This window comes from Lynx rufus, unplaced genomic scaffold (genome assembly GCF_022079265.1).
Source record: "Lynx rufus isolate CCGP_SWC_20201006 ecotype Redwood Valley unplaced genomic scaffold, mLynRuf1.p SCAF_2, whole genome shotgun sequence".
Lineage (NCBI taxonomy): Eukaryota > Metazoa > Chordata > Mammalia > Carnivora > Felidae > Lynx > Lynx rufus.
In genome coordinates this window covers 62,941,036-62,961,236 of record NW_025814834.1, presented here as the reverse complement: position 1 = coordinate 62,961,236, position 20,201 = coordinate 62,941,036, and the positions used below count along the sequence as shown (strand labels likewise).

The window sequence follows — 20,201 nt, the reverse complement described above, 5'->3', positions numbered from 1 at the left end:
AGAAGTAGATTATAGTGGGATGAGAAATGACAGGGCAATGAGGAAACAGCAGAGAGAACTATCAAGAACGAATGTGGGGAGAGAGCAGAAGGTATGTGTGGATATATCAAAGGAGCTATATTTTGTTTGTGTTTAAGGTAGGAGAGTTTTGAGCATGTTTAAATTTGTGCCATTTCTCCATTAATAACTGTCAGTGGTACTTTTACCTTAAGTGTTACTCTCTCCTGGAAGCCTTTCTCTTAAATATGCGTTTTTCCCTTTCCCATAATATCTTGTCTATAGTTCTGTTTTGACAGTTGTCTCATGAAAATAATGGTAGATTTTCTTTAAATCCCCTGCTCTAAACTATCAATTCCTCTAGGATTTGCATCATTTTACCTGTATCCCTAGTGCCTACCTGCTACCTAATATGCCCAGTAAATGTTTGTGGACTGGATATGTTAAATATCCAGTTGTCTTATTTTCTGGTAAATTGCTTATTTTCTATTTTGAAATTCAAGAAAGCTATTGCTTTGGTTTGAATCTTTATGTCTTATATTATGGTCTTTTCTATATAATGTTCTTTGAGAATGTTGGCAGTTTAGTAGACCCAAACCACAATTGCCCTGAAGTATACCCAAGGGAGCAGCTTTAACTACCTCATTAGTTGTTAGATGGACTCGGGATCTTTTCTCGGTGCTGTTGAGTAATGCAAAGAAAGTCTTACTAAACTATTTGGGTTCTTCACTCATCAAAGAGAAAATAGAGTTGAGCGTATCACACAAAACACATCACAAGTTGATTTTTGTTGGAGACTAGACTTTTTGAAGAAAGAACATGTGTACTTAGAAGCTCAGATCATGAAAGAGAAGATTGAGAAGATTTGATGTTTATATGGATATGTGCAAAGTGCTTTACTGAAGTAGCGCAATGGTATATGTCTTTATAAAAGTTTTTCATGGTAATTTTAAGAAAACAATAAAATGTCTGATATAGTCTTTAGATTGTGTCCTGTTTACTTGTATGATTTTCCCCCAAGAGTTTTGTTACTTTACATATATTATACTTTGTCCTAAAAAAGTGGGAGTATTTTGTGTTACCTTAACTCTAAAACACTTTATGGGAAAGGAATTTCTGCAGGCATCTGAATCCTGTTTGTTTTAATTATCTCACCTGCACTAAGCATGGTACCTGTAGGCAAGCCACTATCACCCCAGAAGACTGTCGGTTCCTTGGATTACTCTTATAACACCCAGCAAAAATGCCATTACATGAAGAGGGTACTCACTAAATATTTAATTATCTTATTTTTGAAAATTTCTCATTGTGTGTTTATATATTACCCACGGGAGAGAATCTGGTTGAATCAGATTTTATTGGTATCATTAAAGAGTCATGCTGTTGTCTCAGTTATGTCAATACCCTTTGAACTATTTATTCCTTTTTTAGGATTTTTATCTTGCTGAAAATAAGTCAGAAATAAGGCAAAGATTTACACATGTTATCTATTTAAAATGTCTTCATTTCATGAGTTATGATGTTTACAACTTTTTAAAATGATGATTTAAATATAAATAATGAAACTGATGACTTCATGTTCTCAAATAGTCTAATGATGTGGATGTTGCACCTGTCTAGAAGGTCAGAAACTTCAGTTCTCAGACGTTTAGAATAGGAAGTAAGGAATGTAATTTTCATTTTTGATTCTAAGGAAAAATTCACTTTTTAAAGAGCTATAGGCTAACATTTCTATCATACCAAACTCTGTATCTCATGAAATCAGTTTTTTTAATTATTAAGCAGCCTTCCCAGCACTATGTTCCCCCACCCTTGTTTCCTGTCATGTAGTAGCTCTATAATACTTAAAATCTGTGCCATCATGGGGCGCCCGGGTGGCTCAGTCGGTTTAGCGTCCGACTTCAGTGCAGGTCATGATCTCATAGTCTATGAGTTCGAGCCCTGTGTCAGGCTCTGTGCTGACAGCTCAGAGCCTGGAGCTTGCTTCAGATTCTGTGTCTCCCTCTCTCTCTGCCCCTCCCCTGCTCATGTTCTGTCTCTCTCTGTCTCAAAAATAAATAAAAACACTAAGAAAAAAATTTTTTAAAAATCTGTGCCATCGTTCATGGTCTGTTTGCTTCTAAATGCATTTCAAGTTAAGTATTGGTCTTCCTTTGTTCACATTCAGGTGGTTTGATGGTGGGCTTTTGGTTTTGGTTGTTTTAAAAGCACATTGACTGAGAGTAGATATCCAATTTCCCTCTCCTTTTAAAATGTTGATAATTGGTTTGAAGGGCTTTGTTCTCTGTTGCAGCCTTAGAAGATAACAACCTGGAAACCTAATGTACATGTTATATGAGTGATTCCTTGTTTTCTTCCAAGTCCCTGATAAACATTGACTTCACGTGGCAATCATTTAGTAAATATTTGTTACATATGTTAGTGAATGTGAGAACTTAAGCAAAAGCTGTAACTTTAAACTGCCATTTGAAATACTTGAAAAATGATGATCACCAAGGCAGATAAAATGACTAAAACTAGGAATTAGTACATTGCTACAAGGAAAAGCTATGATTACTCTTATACTGGCTCTTATTTCCTTAAAATATATGACTTCTTCTTCTTCTTTTTTTTTTTTTTTTTTTGAGTGTTTATTTTGAGAGAGAGAGAGCGCGTGCACATGCACACACAGGGGAAGGGCAGTGAGAGGGAGAGAGAGAATCCCAAACAGGCTCTGTGCTGACAGCCCTGATGCAGGGCTCCATCTCATGAACTGTGAGATCATAACCTGAGTTGAAATTAAGAGTTGGACACTTAAGCAACTGAACCACCAAGGCCTCCCACTTCTTTTTAAACAAACAAAAAATTTGTGTAGTTTACGATGGGAGTAAGTCATATATGAGTGATACTTCTGAGCAATATTAAATGACTTCCTCATTTTGTTGTGCTTAGTAGACAAATTCTATTAATTTTCATCATTCTATTGAAACATTCAATTAAGTCATGAAATAGTCTTTCCTTGACTTTGATGATACCATCCTCTTCTGTTTCTCTTCCTATCTCTTTTTCACTCATTTTCATGGCTCCTTTTTATTCACCTGCTCTTCTCACCATTTTTGGAGTTGTCTCTTAGTTCCTGTCCCTTTCTCAATTTTGTCTTCTTTCCCATAGTGTCAGTTCACCTGTTCTCTCATGATTCCCAAATCTCTAGCTGCAGTCGACAATTCCTTGGTGAATTCCTTAATTCATTTTCTACTCATCAAGACTAACTCTTTTCCTCTATTTCAGTCGTTCCATTTTAGTCAGTGCTGCTACTGTCTACTCTTTGTTATACAATGAAAGACACCATCATTCTCTACCTCCAAAAGGCTACTAAGTCCTATCATTTTTGTCATCTAAATACTTCTCTAATTTAACTCATTCTGTCCATCATCATCATTCTTCTGTAGTTCAGGTCATCGAATTTCTCAGGTATGGTACTTTTGCTGTCTGTTAATAGGTTGTCTTGCCTCTAGTCTTGGCTTGTTTCAATCCTTTTTTTCTAAAGAAGCAGCAGTGAACATTTTAAAATGCAAATCTGATATTATCATTCTCATGCTTAAAGTGTTTCAGTGGCTTATTACCTAGTCTGTATGCCTGTAGATATCAAACAAGTAACAAATACTAATATATTGGGGCAGCTGGGTAGCTCAGTTGGTTGAGCATCCGACTCTTGATTTTGGCTTAGGTCATGATCGCAGGGTCCTGGGATCCAGCCCTGCATTGGGTTCCGCACTGAGTGTAGAACCTGCTTAAGATGTCTCCCTCTCTCCCTCTGCACCTCTCCCAGCTCGTACTCTCTCTCTAAAAATAAAAAAATGGATAAATAAACCAGATATTTACTGATTGCCATTGCTAATCACTGTTTTAAGCATTTAGGTATAAACCTTATTTCACTTAATCTCTTTAAGGTAGATGAGATTATTGTCTCCATTAAATAGAATAGGAAATAAAGCAAGTGTATATTACTAACCTGCTTGAGATCTGAAGAGTCAGAATTTAAATCTAGACAATTTGGCTTCATAGCCTAAATTCATTCTTAACAATAATGTTATATACTGACTACTTGTGAAATAGTCTTTGGTTTGATGTAATTGGGAGTAGGAGACTGAGAGGCTAGAGAATGAATGCTTGGCCAAAGAGGACAGTTACTACTCAGTTCCAAATCATTGTTGGCATGTAAAAATGTGGCCCCAGTGTTGTCAGATCTTCCTGTTTTTTTAATAGTAAGGGGAATTCTTGACTTGTATAAGAAATATCCTATTTTTAAATGTCAGTAACTAAACACTAAATAGGATAGAAGCAAACCAAACCTCTCTGTAGACCACAGATAGCCTGTAGTTCATAACCTTTCATCTTCAGCAATAAAGATTGCTTTCCTAGCCTCATCTATCAAAAATCACTACTTGTATTCTAGTTACACTGGACAGTTTACAGTTCTTGTAAACCTTGGGCTTTTTCTGTGCCCTCAAAAAATGGCTTCATCTATCTGGAATCCCCCTTTCTTTACCTTTCCCTTCCCCCTTGCCTTCTTTATTATGGCTTATTTCTCTTCATCATTCAAGACTTAACTTTCCTCACTGAAATAGAAATCTTTATTATTTTTTTTTCTATGCCTTGCCCTTGAATTAGGTTAGTTCCTCTTATTTTCTCCCAGTATACCATGTGTATGCACGTAGCCCTCTGTTTCTCTCTTCCTCTCTCTCTATCTAGATTGTAAGTTCTTGTTGTCTTTATCCTGGCATATGTTCAGCACCTAGGTGTTAGGACATTTAGGAATCCATTTGGAGCTAGTTTATAAGCACAAAGAAAGAGCACTAATGTACTCACATAACCAAACTGTAGGAGTTAAGGGTAGTCTTGGGAATGACCAGAACCAGAACTTTGGATGCTGGCATCTTAGGTTTCTTGTCTTAATGGATCTGCTTTATTCAGTGTTACTTTAGACAGTCTGCCATAGACTAGGAACATGACCTGTGACACTTCTAGACTCACATTTTTATACCTTCCATTTACCTCCAGTTAGAAAAATCCCACAGCTGGCTCAGCTATAAGTTCCCACCCCGAGTCATCAACATGAGTAAGAGACAAGGCTCGCACGTGTATGCACTCACACATACTCATTTTAAAATCAGGAAAGATTTTCCTTAGGAAGTGACTTTAAGGTGTCACCTAAGAGTTAGCCAGGCTTTGAGGAAGGAAAGAGTGTTTCAGGTTGTACAGAGACTCAGTAGAAGGATGCTAGATATTTCTTTTAAGAAGATCAGTTTGGGTGCCTGGGTGGCTCAGTCAGTTGAGTGTCCAACTCTTGTTTTCAACTCAGATCATGATCTTCTGGTTTATAGGATCAGGCCCAGTGTCGGGCTCTGTGCTGACAGAGCAGAGCCTGCCCTCTCCCTCTCTCTCTGACCCTCCCCTGCTTGGTCTCTCTGTCTCTCTCTCTCAAAATAAATACATAAATTAAAAAAAAAAAAAAGATCAGTCTGGCTGTAAAAAATAAAAATAAAAAAGATTGCAGGGGACTAAGAGGTGATGCACATAAACCACTGTGCAAGAAAGACTTAACATAGAAGACCTGTTAACTTTTGAAAGGCCTGCTTACAAGGTTGGCACTTAACTGGCATCTGGGAACTTTGATTTTGGAAGGATCTCTACCACCCCCACCGTCCACAGAACTGATGGGAGTGGGTCACTATGCCTAAACTGTACAAACAGTGGTTTATGCTGAACACACCTGCTTTCCTCCTGGGAGTCTAAAAACCTAGTTTGTGCTAGGCAAAGGGTGCCTGTGTGAACTTCCCCCAGTAAAAACCTTGGGCATTCAATTTCTTAACAGGCTCTCCTGGTGTCTATATCTCACAGTCTGTCATAACTTATTGCTGGAGGAGTTAAGCATGCCCTGTGCTAGAATACTGGTAAAGAACTCTGGATTTCATCTGGACTACACCCAATGTGCCTTTTGTCTTTGCTGATTTTACTTTATAGCTCTTGCTATAATGAATCATAGGACTGTATGTTGAGTCTTGTGAGCCCTCCTGGTGAATCATCAAGCCTGGAAGTGGTCTTGGGGCACCCTGAACACAACTACTTAGGGCTGGAATTTTGGGCATAGGCAAGAAAGGATGGAAGCCTGGTCTAGGATTTTAGAATTGACTCGAGATATTTTTAAAGTAGAATTGACAGGACTTGGTGATTTTTTTTCATGTGGGGAGAATGAAATAGGAAAGTATCAAGGATATCTACAAGTTTCTGACCTCAGCAACTGACTAAATGGTAGTATCCATTTATTAGGGGAACTGCATAATATAATAGAAGGAATACTGAATCTGCAGTAAAATCATCTATATGGATTCAAGTTCAGACCTGGATGTTTATTAGCTTTGTTATCAGTGTCACATCATTTTGAAACTCAGATGTCCAACTGAGACTTACGAGGATTGAATGAGACATTTGAGGAAATTTTCTAAGTTATTAGCTGTATGTAAATATTACTTGTGATTTTTAAGCTACTATTTATTAAGTACCTAATATATGCCAGAAGCTACCAGGCATTTTATGTATTGTTAATATTGTTTTTGCATTGTTATAGTTTTAAATTGAGTTTTAAAACTCAATTAGAGTGGCTAAAATACTGGGATTTCTTTTTTTTTTAACTTTAGAAGTTTTGTATTATATATAATATGATACGATATGATATTCCTTATAAGGTTTATATAATACTAGAAGTGGATGAAGTGTTGGTTTAACACTGTTCTCAGACATCATTGTTAAGTACATAATGATCAGGAAGGGGATTTGCCAACATTACACAGCTTGAGTGGCATTAGCACTCTGTTCGTCTAAAACAGAGCACACTTTACGCTGCGCTAAATGCCTCTCATTTACATATTCTGTGGATGAATAAAGGAATTTTGTTTTCATAATTTCAGATCAGGTGGGTAGCAAATATAATATCACCTTATAATTTCATTTTATTAGGTGAAGTGTTGAACAAAAACCAATTACATGTTCAAGGAAAGATGTATTTGTGAAATGATCTTGAGTAAAATGTCTAGATTCCAAAGAAATAATGATCCTCTCTTTCTCTTCTAGACCACTTCACCTGCATTGTGAAGGTGCTTTTCACCCTACTATACACACAAGCTCTTGTGGCACTTTCAGTTAAATGCAATGAGGAAGATAGGTTAGCCTGGAAACACACGGGAGCTCTCAAAAAGGTTAGTGTCTCGTCTGAATTTGCCATTTATAGTTTGGTGAACTCATTTAAGTTGGAGATATGAATGAATGAGATTAGATGTTTGAAAGGCAAAATGAGTTATTAATAGTATTTCCACTGGAAATGGATCACCTTCAGATTAAAGTTAAAAATGTTTCCTTGGATGGTGAAGTCTTCTTCATCTGTCTCTAAACCTTGGCCTTTGCCTCTTCTTATTTGGGCAGTTTTGTTTTGCTTTTGCTTGTAAGCCTTAAACTTAGAGAAGTTATGAAAATTGTACCAACGCAGTGAGTAAGTAATAAAATGTCTGCAGACTTACCTATTTTACTTATTTGTTGTCTTTTCTTCTCCTTGCTCCTATTTGCAGTCAGTCCAAAGATGGCTTTTGATGTGTCACCTATAAATTTAAAAATCTTAACCTTTTCTTAATTATGCTTCTTTAAATACTAATTTTTCTATCTTAAAAAAATGTGTAAGTTCTTACAAATTTAAAGTTCTCAAGTTAAAATTACATAAACAATTTTGAAAAATTGTCCAAGTTTAGTTAAATGTAAGTGTTTTCAGTGACTCGAGAACAAATGTGATACTATAGAACCGAAGAACTGACTGAGTGGTTTGGCTTAGAGGTAGGTAAAATAAGAAAACTACTTCAGGGTGTATTTGGGGAAGTTGGTAGGAAAAAATAGTAAGTGTAGTGTTAACTGAACCTCTTGATTGGTTTATAGACTCTTCAAGAGGTTCAAACCTCTTTGAAAGGTTCCAATTATCTACTTAAATCATGGGGCGCCTGGGTGGCTCAATAGGTTAAGTGTCCAGCTCTCAATTTTGGCTCAGATCATGATCTCACAGTTCGTGAGTTCCAGCCCCACATTGGGCTCTGCACTGACAACCTGGAGCCTGCTTAGGATTCTCTCTCTCTCTCTCTCTCTCTCTCTCTCTCTCTCTCTCTCTCTGCCTCTCCCCCACTTGTGCTCTTTCTCCCTCTCTCAAAATAAACATTAAAAAAAAAATCACATCTACTTATGTCAAAGGAAAGAAAATCCATGATAAATACATGAAATGTATTCAATGTAATCTTTACTTTTATCACTAGTTTACTCCTAAACCATGATTTGGTGTAAAAAAAAAAAAAAATTAATATAGTATCACCACCAAGCTCATAATGTCTTAATTAGGGATATTGGTTGGACACTGAACCTGAATACTAGGCTGAGCTTCTGCCACTAAATAGAGCTATTATTTTTTTGGTCAAGACATAAACTTTCCGAACTTTAGTTTTCTCAAAGGTAATTGAGAGATTTGGAACATATAATTTATAAGAGCTCCTTTATTTCTAAAATTCTCTTATTCTAAATTCTCAAAATGGATATATCTTTTCTCTTAGTGATTTTTCCTCCTTGTTCCTAGTTTGTTCTTGGATAATTTTGCCTTCTGCAATTTTCTTTCTTTTTTTTTTTTTTTTTAATATTCTTACAATTTCTCTGCACTGTAATCTGATATTTGGATTGTTAGTTTTCAAATAAGGTATATTAGGTTTCTATGCTGCTTCATTGTTTACATATGTTTTCTTTAGTAAGCTGTCTAATCATGAAACAGTACACATTCAAAACATTTTCTGATATAATTTGGGTCTAAATCTATTCATCTGATTGTTTACTAAAATGAGACCTAATGACAGAAAATCAGGCAATTGTAAATCTATGATAGAACTAACTTAGGTAACTGTTCTATCAATTTTCTTTCTCAATTTAATAATTGTTAGCTATGTAAAAAAACAGTTAATGAAACATTTAATGTAAGGCATATTCTTATCAGAACATAAATTTAGAAGTTTATAGCCATATAAATTGCTTTTAGCAAATAAAAACAATATGATCTTCTCTTGGTTAGTTTGCCACATGTCACTAGCTTTTTCTGTAATAGATCTAAATATTTAGGTACACAGCAGATGGTAAATAATAGCAACAATATTACAAGGAATGAAATACATCATTGTGCTTTTAACTATTCTGCATCATTCATTCTTTATTTCCTTCTTCCTTTCCTTCTTCCTTCTCTCACCCCCACTTCTTTACTTATTTCCTTTCTTCGTTGAGTCTCATGTATTAATTCTATCCCTCTATTTTCTTATCCTCAGGTATTGATAATTCCAATGAAAACAGATTTTTGCCAGCTGTAATCTGGCCTAGGGCAATAAAAATATAGGTACTATGTATGTATTTTTAAAGGGATATTAGAGTTAATTTGATAATAAGGTTTAGTTGTGCTGGAATAATCATTATTATAGTTAGTATAAATTGTGTTCTTTTGGTTACTAAAATTTCTCTTAAAAGACTTTTTACAACAGGATTTCATAATCTGAGGTCCTGTTGTGTTGTGTTGTGTTGTGTTGTGTCGTGTCGTGTTGTGGTGTTTTGCTGGGGAGTAGGACGATAGCATCCAACATATATCCATAGTGTCTGTCATCCCCAAAATTTGAAGAACTACTGTAATTTAAACAAAGCATCTGCCCAACACATAACTGTTGGATCTCTCAACTCTCAACTCTTGATCTTTCTCTTTAATTAACTGCATACCTTTGCCACCTTTCCCATTGGATTCTTTTGATCTGCTTCTAGGTCTTTCATCCATGGTCTCCTAAGTCCTCTTCTTAAGCTTTACAAGCCTATTTGTAAATTCATATATTACATATATAAAAATATGCTTTCTTAAGACATGTATGAAATAAAACTATTTTCTTGTCTAACAATCTGATCAGAAGAATTCTCAATACAAAAGAGTGAATAGTACATTATATTTAACTTTCTGATCTGATATAGTACTTGCCATGTATAAAAAAAGTTCTTAAAATATATTTGATAATAATGACTTAAAAGCTGATTATCACTCAATAACTCACCTGGATGATCTGAACATCATTTCTTATTATTGGAGGGTATTTTTTTCCATAAGTTAGAAAGTATTTTGACTTGAAATACTCTTCTGTTGCTATGTATTCTGTGTATCTTTTACTGAAGAATATATTGAATTTAGGAAGATTTTAGGCTGAATTGTATATTTCCAGAAACTTTAATATGTGCAAAATCATGGTAATATTTTCTTTTGAGTCTTCTACATTTTGAGTTTAAGTGAACTCTGTTTAAAAAATACTCTGATTAAATTAATTTTTGTGTTTTTTTCAAGTTTTTATTTAAATTCTAGTTAATTAACATATAGGATAATATTGGCTTCAGGATTTAATGATTCATCACTTACATATAATACCCAGTGCTCATCACAAGTGCTCTCCTTAATACCCATCACCCATTTAAACCCCCATTGGGGGTGGGTCACATGATTTAAAGAGTGCGGTTGTAGAATCAGAACTGTTTTTGTAGTTTAGAATCAGGACATGATAACACTACATGGCTGAATGATATGAAAAAGAAGCAGAGGAGTAATTTAAAGATAATGCAAAAACTGATTACCAAAAGAGATACATCTAGGCAAGTTCCAAGGTCAAAAATTCCAACAGTACCAAAAGAAATTCTATTAAGTAGGCAGCAGGTATTTATTGCTCAAATTCTTGTTCTGCAAATGGATATATATAAAGTACAAAGCATAGTTCCTGACATTTTGGGATTTACTGTCTAGATGAGGAGAGCATAATAACACAGGGGAAGACTAAGGATCGTCAAATAACAAATTCTAAAGATCGGACTGTTAGTGATTATCAGATGGTCAGGATAAACGTATATATCCCATAGTGTGTACTCAAATCTTACATTTTACTATGTAAAAAGTATAGTGAATGAGTAGAATAAATGACATCATAGCAAACTTATTACTGTAGCCCATTTTATACTTTATTGTATCTTTTTTTAAGAAAAAATTTTTTAACGTTTTTATTTATTTTTGAGACAGAGAGAGACAGAGCATGAACGGGGAAGGGTCAGAGAGAGGGAGACACAGAATCTGAAACAGGCTCCAGGCTCCGAGCTATCAGCACAGAGCCCGACGCGGGGCTCGAACTCACGGACCGCAAGATCATGACCTGAGCCGAAGTCGGCCGCCTAACCGACTGAGCCACCCAGGCGCCCCTATACTTTATTGTGTCTTGAAACAACCTCCAGTATCTCAGTGAATATAAAGAGAAACATTTGTATAAAAACTTACTGACATAAATTTGAATTTATAAATAGCCATTATTTTTCCTTTCTTATAAAAATATAGCATCATTAAGCTTAATTTATAAGCTGTTATTTAATGTATCTGGATTTTCTTTATTAAACATATTGTCATGTGGTGCCTGGATGGCTCAGCCTGGGTGGTTGAGTGTCTGACTCTTGATTTCAGCTCAGATCATGATGTCATGGTTGTGGGATTGAGCCCCACGGGTCTCTGCACTCAGTGGAGCCTGCTTGGGATTCTCTCTCTCCCTTTCCCTCTGCCCCTGCCCTGCTTGCACTCTCTCTCAAAATAAATAAATAAACTTAAAAAACAACAACAACATGGTCCTATTTTATTTTTACATTAATTTTTTTAAAGAAATCCCATTCAAGGAATTTGACAGAAATTGTTAAAGAAAAAGTTTGTGGTCCGTGTTATTTCATGCGTGTATGATTTTACATTATAATGAGTGTATGTATATATGCTGCTTTTGGCCTTTTTCACATTATTATAAACATTTTTTCATTCAGCTCAAATTTGTCATGTCATATTCACTGCTTATAAAATGTTGTATTGAGTTGATATGGAATAATTTAGGTAACTGCTTTACTTTTGTTGGTCATTTCTAGTTTTTCAGTATTGTAGTATTACAGTGAGTGTCTTGGGGGTTTAGTTATTTTTTTTATTTTAGATTATTTCCCTAGGAAGAATTTCCAGGAGTGGAAATTACTGAGTCAAAATATATGGTTTACATATGTTTGTTTACTCATTCATTATATAATTTACGTCTGTCTTTTAAAGAAGTATTGCAATAGTTTTAATCCCATACCCAGTTTCCTTGCGAATCGAGAGGTGTGCTGTGGTACATAGATTTGGAGGACTTGAAGTTTACATGTGTGAAAAATAATGTAGTCATAATTATACCCCTACTTATTAAGAAGTGTTCTTTCCAATGTAATTTTTTTTGTAATTTTCAGTGACTGATGGAACTAATTTTTCATTTATTCCAGAATGCATGTGATGCAGAAAAGTCTTATGAAGTGTTACTGAGCTTTGTGATAAGTGAACTGTCTAAAGGAAAGTTATACCATGAAGAAGGAACTCAGGAATGTGCAATGGTATGCTCTAGGTGTAGAGATTATTTGTTAAAAATTTAGATTTTGTTGCCATTATGAATATAATTTTTAAGCTATATCTATTAGAGAATGAATTGTTTAAATTCTCTTTTTTGACTTTAGGTTAGCCCTATTGCTTGGTCTCCTGAATCCATGGAAAAATACTTACAGGACTTTTGCTTACCTTTCCTCAGAATCACCAGCCTTCTTCAGCACCACCTTTTTGGGGAAGATTTACCTAGCTGCCAGGTATAATTTGGGATAGTATTTATATGCAGGACTGTCATGCAAGTGTATGTTAGTCTAACTCAAAAGGAATAAATATTTAGAACATTTACTATTAATGTTATTTTTTTGTATTTGCTAGCATCCACTCATTTTTATGATATTACTAATATTTGATATTAGAGCACTTTTAGATGAGATCAGTGATAATAAATGCCCAATACTTGAATAGGATCATAGTATTCATATTGATATATTTAGCATTATTTTTATCATATTGATAAATTAATCATTGATCATCATCTGCCTTTCTATCCTTTTAAAAGTTACATTGATCAGAAAGCTGGTTGTCTGAAGACATGATGGCATTTATATAACTTTAGGACAGGAAAATGCTCAGTTTGTAGCCAGTTAAGTTAAAAATTTGGATATATTAGTGGTTTAGCCTATTTCATAAAACTGTGGGTTGATGTGAGTAGGCAAGAAAGTGACAGAATGGGGAACCACTATGTTTATAGGATTATAATCCTGACATTATCTCCCATCTGTTTCCAGGGAATTTGATATTAATTCCATGGGAATTAAGACATTTATCATATATATGGCCTTTAAAGCCTGTAATATATCAGAATTAAGCAGTTGATTGTTCTTTCTCTCTTAAGTAATTGACCATTGCATTAAATAGTTTGGATTGTTTGGGTTTTTTTTTTCAAATGATTCAAGATAAACTCTATACATTTGTCTTTGAAACATTCAGAATTTATGGACATTGAATAAATTAAAACTGCTCATCCATTAGATTTTCTTTCATAGGTGTTTTATTTTTAAATTTCAACTTAAAAGTGTTTTCTTCTGGTATACAGTAGTTGTTCCTTATCCATGGGGTATATGTTCTAAGGCTCCTAGTGTATGCCTGAAACTGGGGATAGTGCTGAACCCTATATATATTATGTATTTTTTCTCTGTACATAAATATCTATGATAGAGTTTAATTTATAAATCAGGCATAGTAAGAGATTAACAACTAATAATGAAACAATTATAAGAGTATACTATAATAAAAGTTATGTGAATGCTGTCTCTCTCTTAAAATAACTGTATTCACCCTTCTTGTGATGATGTGAGATGACAAAATACCAACAGGATGAGACGAAGTTAGGTGAATGATGTGTAGGCATTGTGATGTAGTGTTAAGTTACTATTGACCTTCTAACTATATATCAGAAGATGGATCATCTGTTTCTGAACCACAGTTGATGACCAGTAACTGAAGCCACAGAAAACAAAACTGGGATAAGGGGGAACTACTGTCTGAGCATCTTCAAGCATGCAGGAGATTAATTTTTTAAAAATATGCTACTTCATTGATTTTTCTTTCTTCACATTTAAAGGCCATAGGTTGTGGCTCTTTGTATGCTTATTACCTTATGGTTTATTTTATCATTTGTTTTTATTGGAAGTTATTTTTCTCCCATAAGTTGGACATTATCTGGAAGCAGAAGCTCTTGAACTGGGCATTGAAAGTTGGTTGGGGGTTGGGTGTACAGTGATGCCTATAGTAGAGCACCAGGCACATGCTTAGAACAGGGAAGGAATGCATCAGTTAGGAGGCCTGAAAGGAGCAGTGCTACTTAGTGTTAAAAATACATTAAGGGGAAGTTGTAGTGAATCTTGAATTTCACATGAAGAAATTTGGACCATTGAAAGATTTGGGACAAAAATGTGACATGATTCAAATTTTATTTCAGGATGAAATTTCATTCTAATATTAGACAGATTTGAGAGTGTGAGGAATGGGGGGCCTGGGAACAGAAAAGCTAGTTGGGGAATGACATAATAGAAATAGAAGAGGATAGGGAGCAATTAAAGATTACAGAGGTGGAATAGTCAGGATTTGACAGCTAGTTGAACATGTGGGAGTCAAGGGAGAAGAGAGAGTCACACTGTACTTGGGTTTTGGGCCTCTGAGACTTGAACCTTTCTGGTATAGTTAATAGAAGGAGGAAGTATGGAACAAGTCTCTGGGACCTGAGTGAAAGAATTTTGCATATATTCAAGTTGAGGGGTTTGTTGGATATGGATATATTCAACTGAAGTGAGAAAAGTTAGATTACAACTTTAGGTAGAAGTTCTCTTTTTGTTTAGATTTCTGTCATCTGTGTAATCTAACTTTTGTCGATTTCACATTTTTTTCTTTGTGTCACTTTCATTTAATTTTTTTGGTTAGCGATATATTTATTCTCACAAATACTTTTATAATCAATTTGTCAATTTTCTTCCAATAGCCTACAAGATGTTAGATGAGAATTGCTTTGAACATGTAGTTTTAAGACATTGAGCATAGTTTATATGTCCATTCAGGGCTTCTTTTAATTTTCATAGAATTTTTAAGTTGTCATCTTTTTTATGTTTACTTTATTTCTGAGAGAGAGAGAGAGAGAGGCGAGAGAGCACAAGTGGGGGAGGGGCAGAGAGAGAGAGAGGGGGACAGAGGATCCGAAGCAGGCTCCGTGCTGAAAGGAGTGAGCCTGATGTGAGGCTTGAACTCATAAACTGCAAGATCATGACTTGAGCTGAAGTCAGATGCTCAACCAACTGAGCTACCCAGACACTCCTAAAATTGTCATCTTAAAGTCTGGAACATTCTTCATACAGTGAACCCAAAAGGCTTTATGGTTTTAGTTTCTTTCTAAATGATGTGTTATTTTTGTGACACTCTGATTACTTCTTGCTGGTATAGAATAATACTATTAATTTTGGTGTGTTCTTGTAACTGGTCACTTGCTGAACTCTTACTAATTCGAATAGTTTGCCTATTGATTCTTGTAGGTGCTTTATGTAATTATCATATCATCTGAAAATAATGAGAATGTTGTCTCTTTCCTTCAAATATTTATTTTTCTATTATTGTCTTAATACATGTCTAGTGAGTATTTTGAACAGTGGATGTAACAGGCAGCATCCTTTTTTTTTTTTGTCTTTTTTTTTTTTTAATTTACATCCAAATTAGCATATAGTGCAACAATGATTTCAGGAGTAGATTCCTTAGTGCCCCTTACCCATTTAGCCCATGCCCCTTCCCACAACCCCTCCAGTAACCCTCAGTTTGTTCTCCATATTTATGAGTCTCTTCTGTTTTGTCCTCCTCCCTGTTTTTATATTATTTTTGTTTCCCTTCCCTTATGTTCATCTGTTTTGTCCCTTAAAGTCCTCATATGAGTGAAGTCCTATGATTTTTGTCTTTCTCTGACTAATTTCATTTAGCATAATACCCTCCAGTTCATCCACGTAGTTTCAAATGGCAAGATTTCGTTCTTTTTGATTGCCGAGTAATACTCCGTTGTATATATATACCACATCTTCTTTATCCATTCATCCATCGATGGACATTTGGGCTCTTTCCATACTTTGGCTATTGTTGATAGTGCTGCTATAAACATGGGGGTGCATGTGTCCCTTCGAAACAGTGCATATGTATCCCTTGGATAAATGCCTGGTAGTGCAATTGCTGGGTCATAGGGTAGTTCTGTTTTTAGTTTTTTGAGGAACCTCTATATTCTTTTCCAGAGTGGCTGCATCAGCTTGCATTCTCACCAACAATGCAAAAGAGATCCTCTTTCTCTGCATCCTCGCCAACATCTGTTATTGCCTGAGTTGTTGTTAGCCATTCTGACAGGTGTGAGGTGGTATCTCATTGTGGTTTTGATTTGTATTTCCCTGGTGATGAGTGATGTTGAGCATTTTTTCATGTGTCAGTTGGCCATCTGGATGTCTTCTTTGGAGAAGTGTCTATTCATGTCTTTTGCCCATTTCTTCCCTGGATTATTTGTTTTTTGGATGTTGAGTTTGATAAGTTCTTTATAGATTTTTGGATACTAACCCTTTATCTGTGTCATTTGCAAACATCTTCTCCCATTCTGTCAGTTGCCTTTTAGTTTTGCTGATTGTTTCCTTCACTGTGCAGAAGCTTTTTATTTTGATGAGGTCCCAGTATTTCATTTTTGCTTTTGTTTCCCTTGCCTCTGGAGATGTGTTGAGTAAGAAGTTGCTGCGGCCAAGGACAAAGAGGTTTTTGCCTGCTTTCTCCTGGAGGATTTTGATGGCTTCCTATCTTACATTTGTGCCTTTCACCCGTTTTGAGTTTATTTTTGTGTGTGGTGTAAGAAAGTGGTCCAGGTTCATTCTTCTGCATGTCGCTGTCCAGTTTTCCCAGCACCAGTTGCTGAAGAGACTGTCTTTATTCCATTGGATATTCTTTCCTGCTTTGTAAAAGATTAGTTGGCCGTATGTTTGTGGGTCCATTTCTGGGTTCTCTATTCTGTTCCATTGATCTGAGTGTCTGCTCTTGTGCCAGTACCATACTGTCTTGCTGATTACAGCTTTGTAATATAGCTTGAAGTCCGGGATTGTGATGCCTCCTGCTTTGGTTTTCTTTTTCAAGATCTCTTTGGCTATTCGGGGGTCTTTTCTGGTTCTATACAAAGTTTAGGATTATTTGTTCTAGCTCTGTGAAGAATGCTGGTGTTATTTTGACAGGGATTGCATTGAATATGTAGATTGTTTTGGGTAGTATCAACATTTTAACGATATTTGTTCTTCCTATCCAGGAGCATGGAATCTTTTTCCATTTTTTTGTGTCTTCTTCAGTTTCTTTCATAAGCTTTCTGTAGTTTTCAGTGTATGGATTTTTCACCTCTTTGGTTAGATTTATTCCTAGGTGTTTTATGGTTTTTGGTGCAACTGTAAATGGGATCGATTCCTTGATTTCTCTTTCTGTCGCTTCATTGTTGGTGTATGGAAATGCAACCGATTTCTGTGCGTTGATTTTATATCCTGCAACTTTGCTGAATTCATGAACCAATGCTAGCAATTTTTTGGTGGAATCTTTTGGGTTTTCTATATAGAGTATCATGTCATCTGTGAAGAGTGAAAGTTTGACCTCCTTCTGGCTGATTTGGATGCCTTTTATTTCTTTGTGTTGTCTGATTGCAGAGGCTAAGACTTCCAATACTATGTTGAATAACAGTGGCGAGAGTGGACATCCCTGTCTTGTCCCTGACCGTAGGGGGAAAGCTCTTAGTTTTTCCCCACTGAGGATGATATTAGTGTTGGTTCATTCATATATGACTTTTATGATCTTGAGGTATGCTCCTTCTATCCCTACTTTCTTGAGGGTTTTTATCAAGAAAGGAGGCAGCATCCTTTTTTGTACCCTATCCTAAGAGACTTCTTTTAAAGTTTCCTGTGCATTTCTTTTTGTTTGTTTCTTTTTTATTATTATTATAAATGGAATTATTTAAAATTATATTTGCTAGTATGTTGCTAAGATGTAGAAATCCAACTGGATTTTTGAACATTAATCATCTACATTTATCCACCTTGCTAATAAATTCTATGATTATTTGTAATAGACAGTAGACTCTTGAGTTTCACAAGACATTTAAAAAAAAATTTTTTTTTTTAATTTTTTTTTCAACGTTTATTTATTTTTGGGACAGAGAGAGACAGAGCATGAACAGGGGAGGGGCAGAGAGAGAGGGAGACACAGAATCAGAAACAGGCTCCAGGCTCTGAGCCATCAGCCCAGAGCCTGGCGCGGGGCTCGAACTCACGGACCGCGAGATCGTGACCTGGCTGAAGTCGGACGCTTAACCGACTGCGCCACCCAGGCGCCCCTAAAAAAATTTTTTTAACATTTTGGTAAGCATGGGAATTCATCAAGAATGGTACCTAGTACGTATTCCAGCACAACATTCTGCTCTCCACAGTAATCTTTAGACTTCCTAATTTGGTTAAATGTCTTAACCTAACACTATTTCTACTACCATAAGAGGGCTAATTATAGTAAACTATATGGTTCTCCTATATTTTCTCCTACTTAAATGCAGCCTCTCTTATTTATCCTCTAACTCCGGAATTCTTACAGAGGGACTTCAGGTAATTTTTGAATTCCATAGCATTACCTGTAAAATGTTTGTGTATGTGTATTTTTCTTAGAAGAAAATGGTTATCAGACTCTTCTAGGGGACCTTGATTATCACCACCATCCCAACATTTGAAAATCAGTGCTCTAATATATCTCCTTTAATTCTTTTTTCTCTCTTCTGTCAAACAATAGTTGTGCCATGAATATTTATATTGATAGCTAGCATTTATTGTATACTGACTACATGCTAAGCACTGTTAAGTGCTTTGCGTTTGAATTCATTTAAGTTCCACAACAATTCTGAGATGGCTGTTATAGTCCTCATGTTACAGACAAGTAAACAGGCCCAGAGCTGAATAATCTGCTCAAGACTCACAGCTAGTATTTAAAGCAGCCAGGATTTGAACACAGTCAGTCTGCATGCCAAATCTGAACTATTACCGTCTGAACTGTGCTACTGCTTGCTACACAAAACTTTTTTTGAAGCACTCAGTTTTCTTCTAGTATTCAGTCTATAAAAACTGTTAAAATATTGCATGTTGTACTCTCTTTGAATCTCAATACAATTGTGAATACTTCATCTATAGGTGTCTCTTTTAGTACAATAATAGGATGATCAATTTATTGATAGCTGAATAGACATGGAAATAGCAAAAAAAAATTGAAAACATCTGAAGTATCCATCAATGAGAAGCTTGTTAAATAAATTGTGGTTTTTTCATACAATGGAATACTCTTCAGAAGAGAATAGAGGGCACCTGGGTGGCTCAGTTGGTTGAGCATCCGACTTCGGCTCAGGTCATGGTCTCGTGGTCCATGAGTTTGAGCCCCATGTCAGGCTCTGTGCTGGCAGCTCAGAGCCTGGAGCCTGCTTCAGATCCTGGTCTCCCTCTCTCTCTCTGCCCTTCTGGCACTCATGCTCTGTCTCTCTCTCTCTCTCCCGCAAAAAATAAATAAACATTAAAAACAATTTTTTAAAGAAAATAATAGAAAGTTTTCTATGTATTAATATGGAAAAATCTCAAAAATATTTTAAGTAAACAAAGGCAAGATATGCTTATATTAAATTCAGTAGGGGAAAAATAGTGGTTTATATACACACGCACACACACACACACACACACACACACATACACACTCTGGAAAAATACATTAAAAAATTATGGTCAGTTCTGGGACGCCTAGATGGCTCAGTCAGTTAAGCATCCGACTTCGGCTCAGGTCATGATCTCACGGTTTGTGAGTTCAAGCCCTGCATCGGGCTCTGTGCTGACAGCTCAGAGCCTGGAGCCTGCTTCAGATTCTGTGTCTCCCTCTCTCTCTGCCTCTTGCCTGCTCATGCTCTGTCTCTGTCTCAAAAATAAATAAAACATTTAAAAAAAAATTATGGTCAGTTCTTACCTAGGAGTTGGGATTGTGAGTTTGAGCTTTGTATCAAAAGGGAACAGAGATGGTTGAAAGTTTTGTTTTTTTTTAATGATATCTTTTCATACTTTCTAGTGTTTAAATATTATAAACATATTCTGCAATAATTATGTTTGCAGAAAAGAAAAAT

At 35.7% G+C, this 20,201-nt stretch overlaps 1 protein-coding gene across 2 annotated transcripts in view; it reads left to right on the top strand.

The window, feature by feature from the left end:
* Positions 1 to 20,201, top strand: part of UBR3 (ubiquitin protein ligase E3 component n-recognin 3) — a 241,685-nt gene that overhangs the window by 201,961 nt on the left and 19,523 nt on the right. For both annotated transcript variants that reach the window (XM_047085617.1, XM_047085616.1), the window contains exons 33-35: positions 7,108 to 7,232; positions 12,391 to 12,498; positions 12,619 to 12,744. In XM_047085617.1, the coding sequence (XP_046941573.1) occupies positions 7,108 to 7,232; positions 12,391 to 12,498; positions 12,619 to 12,744 (359 nt within the window). The remainder of the gene's footprint in view (positions 1 to 7,107; positions 7,233 to 12,390; positions 12,499 to 12,618; positions 12,745 to 20,201) is intronic.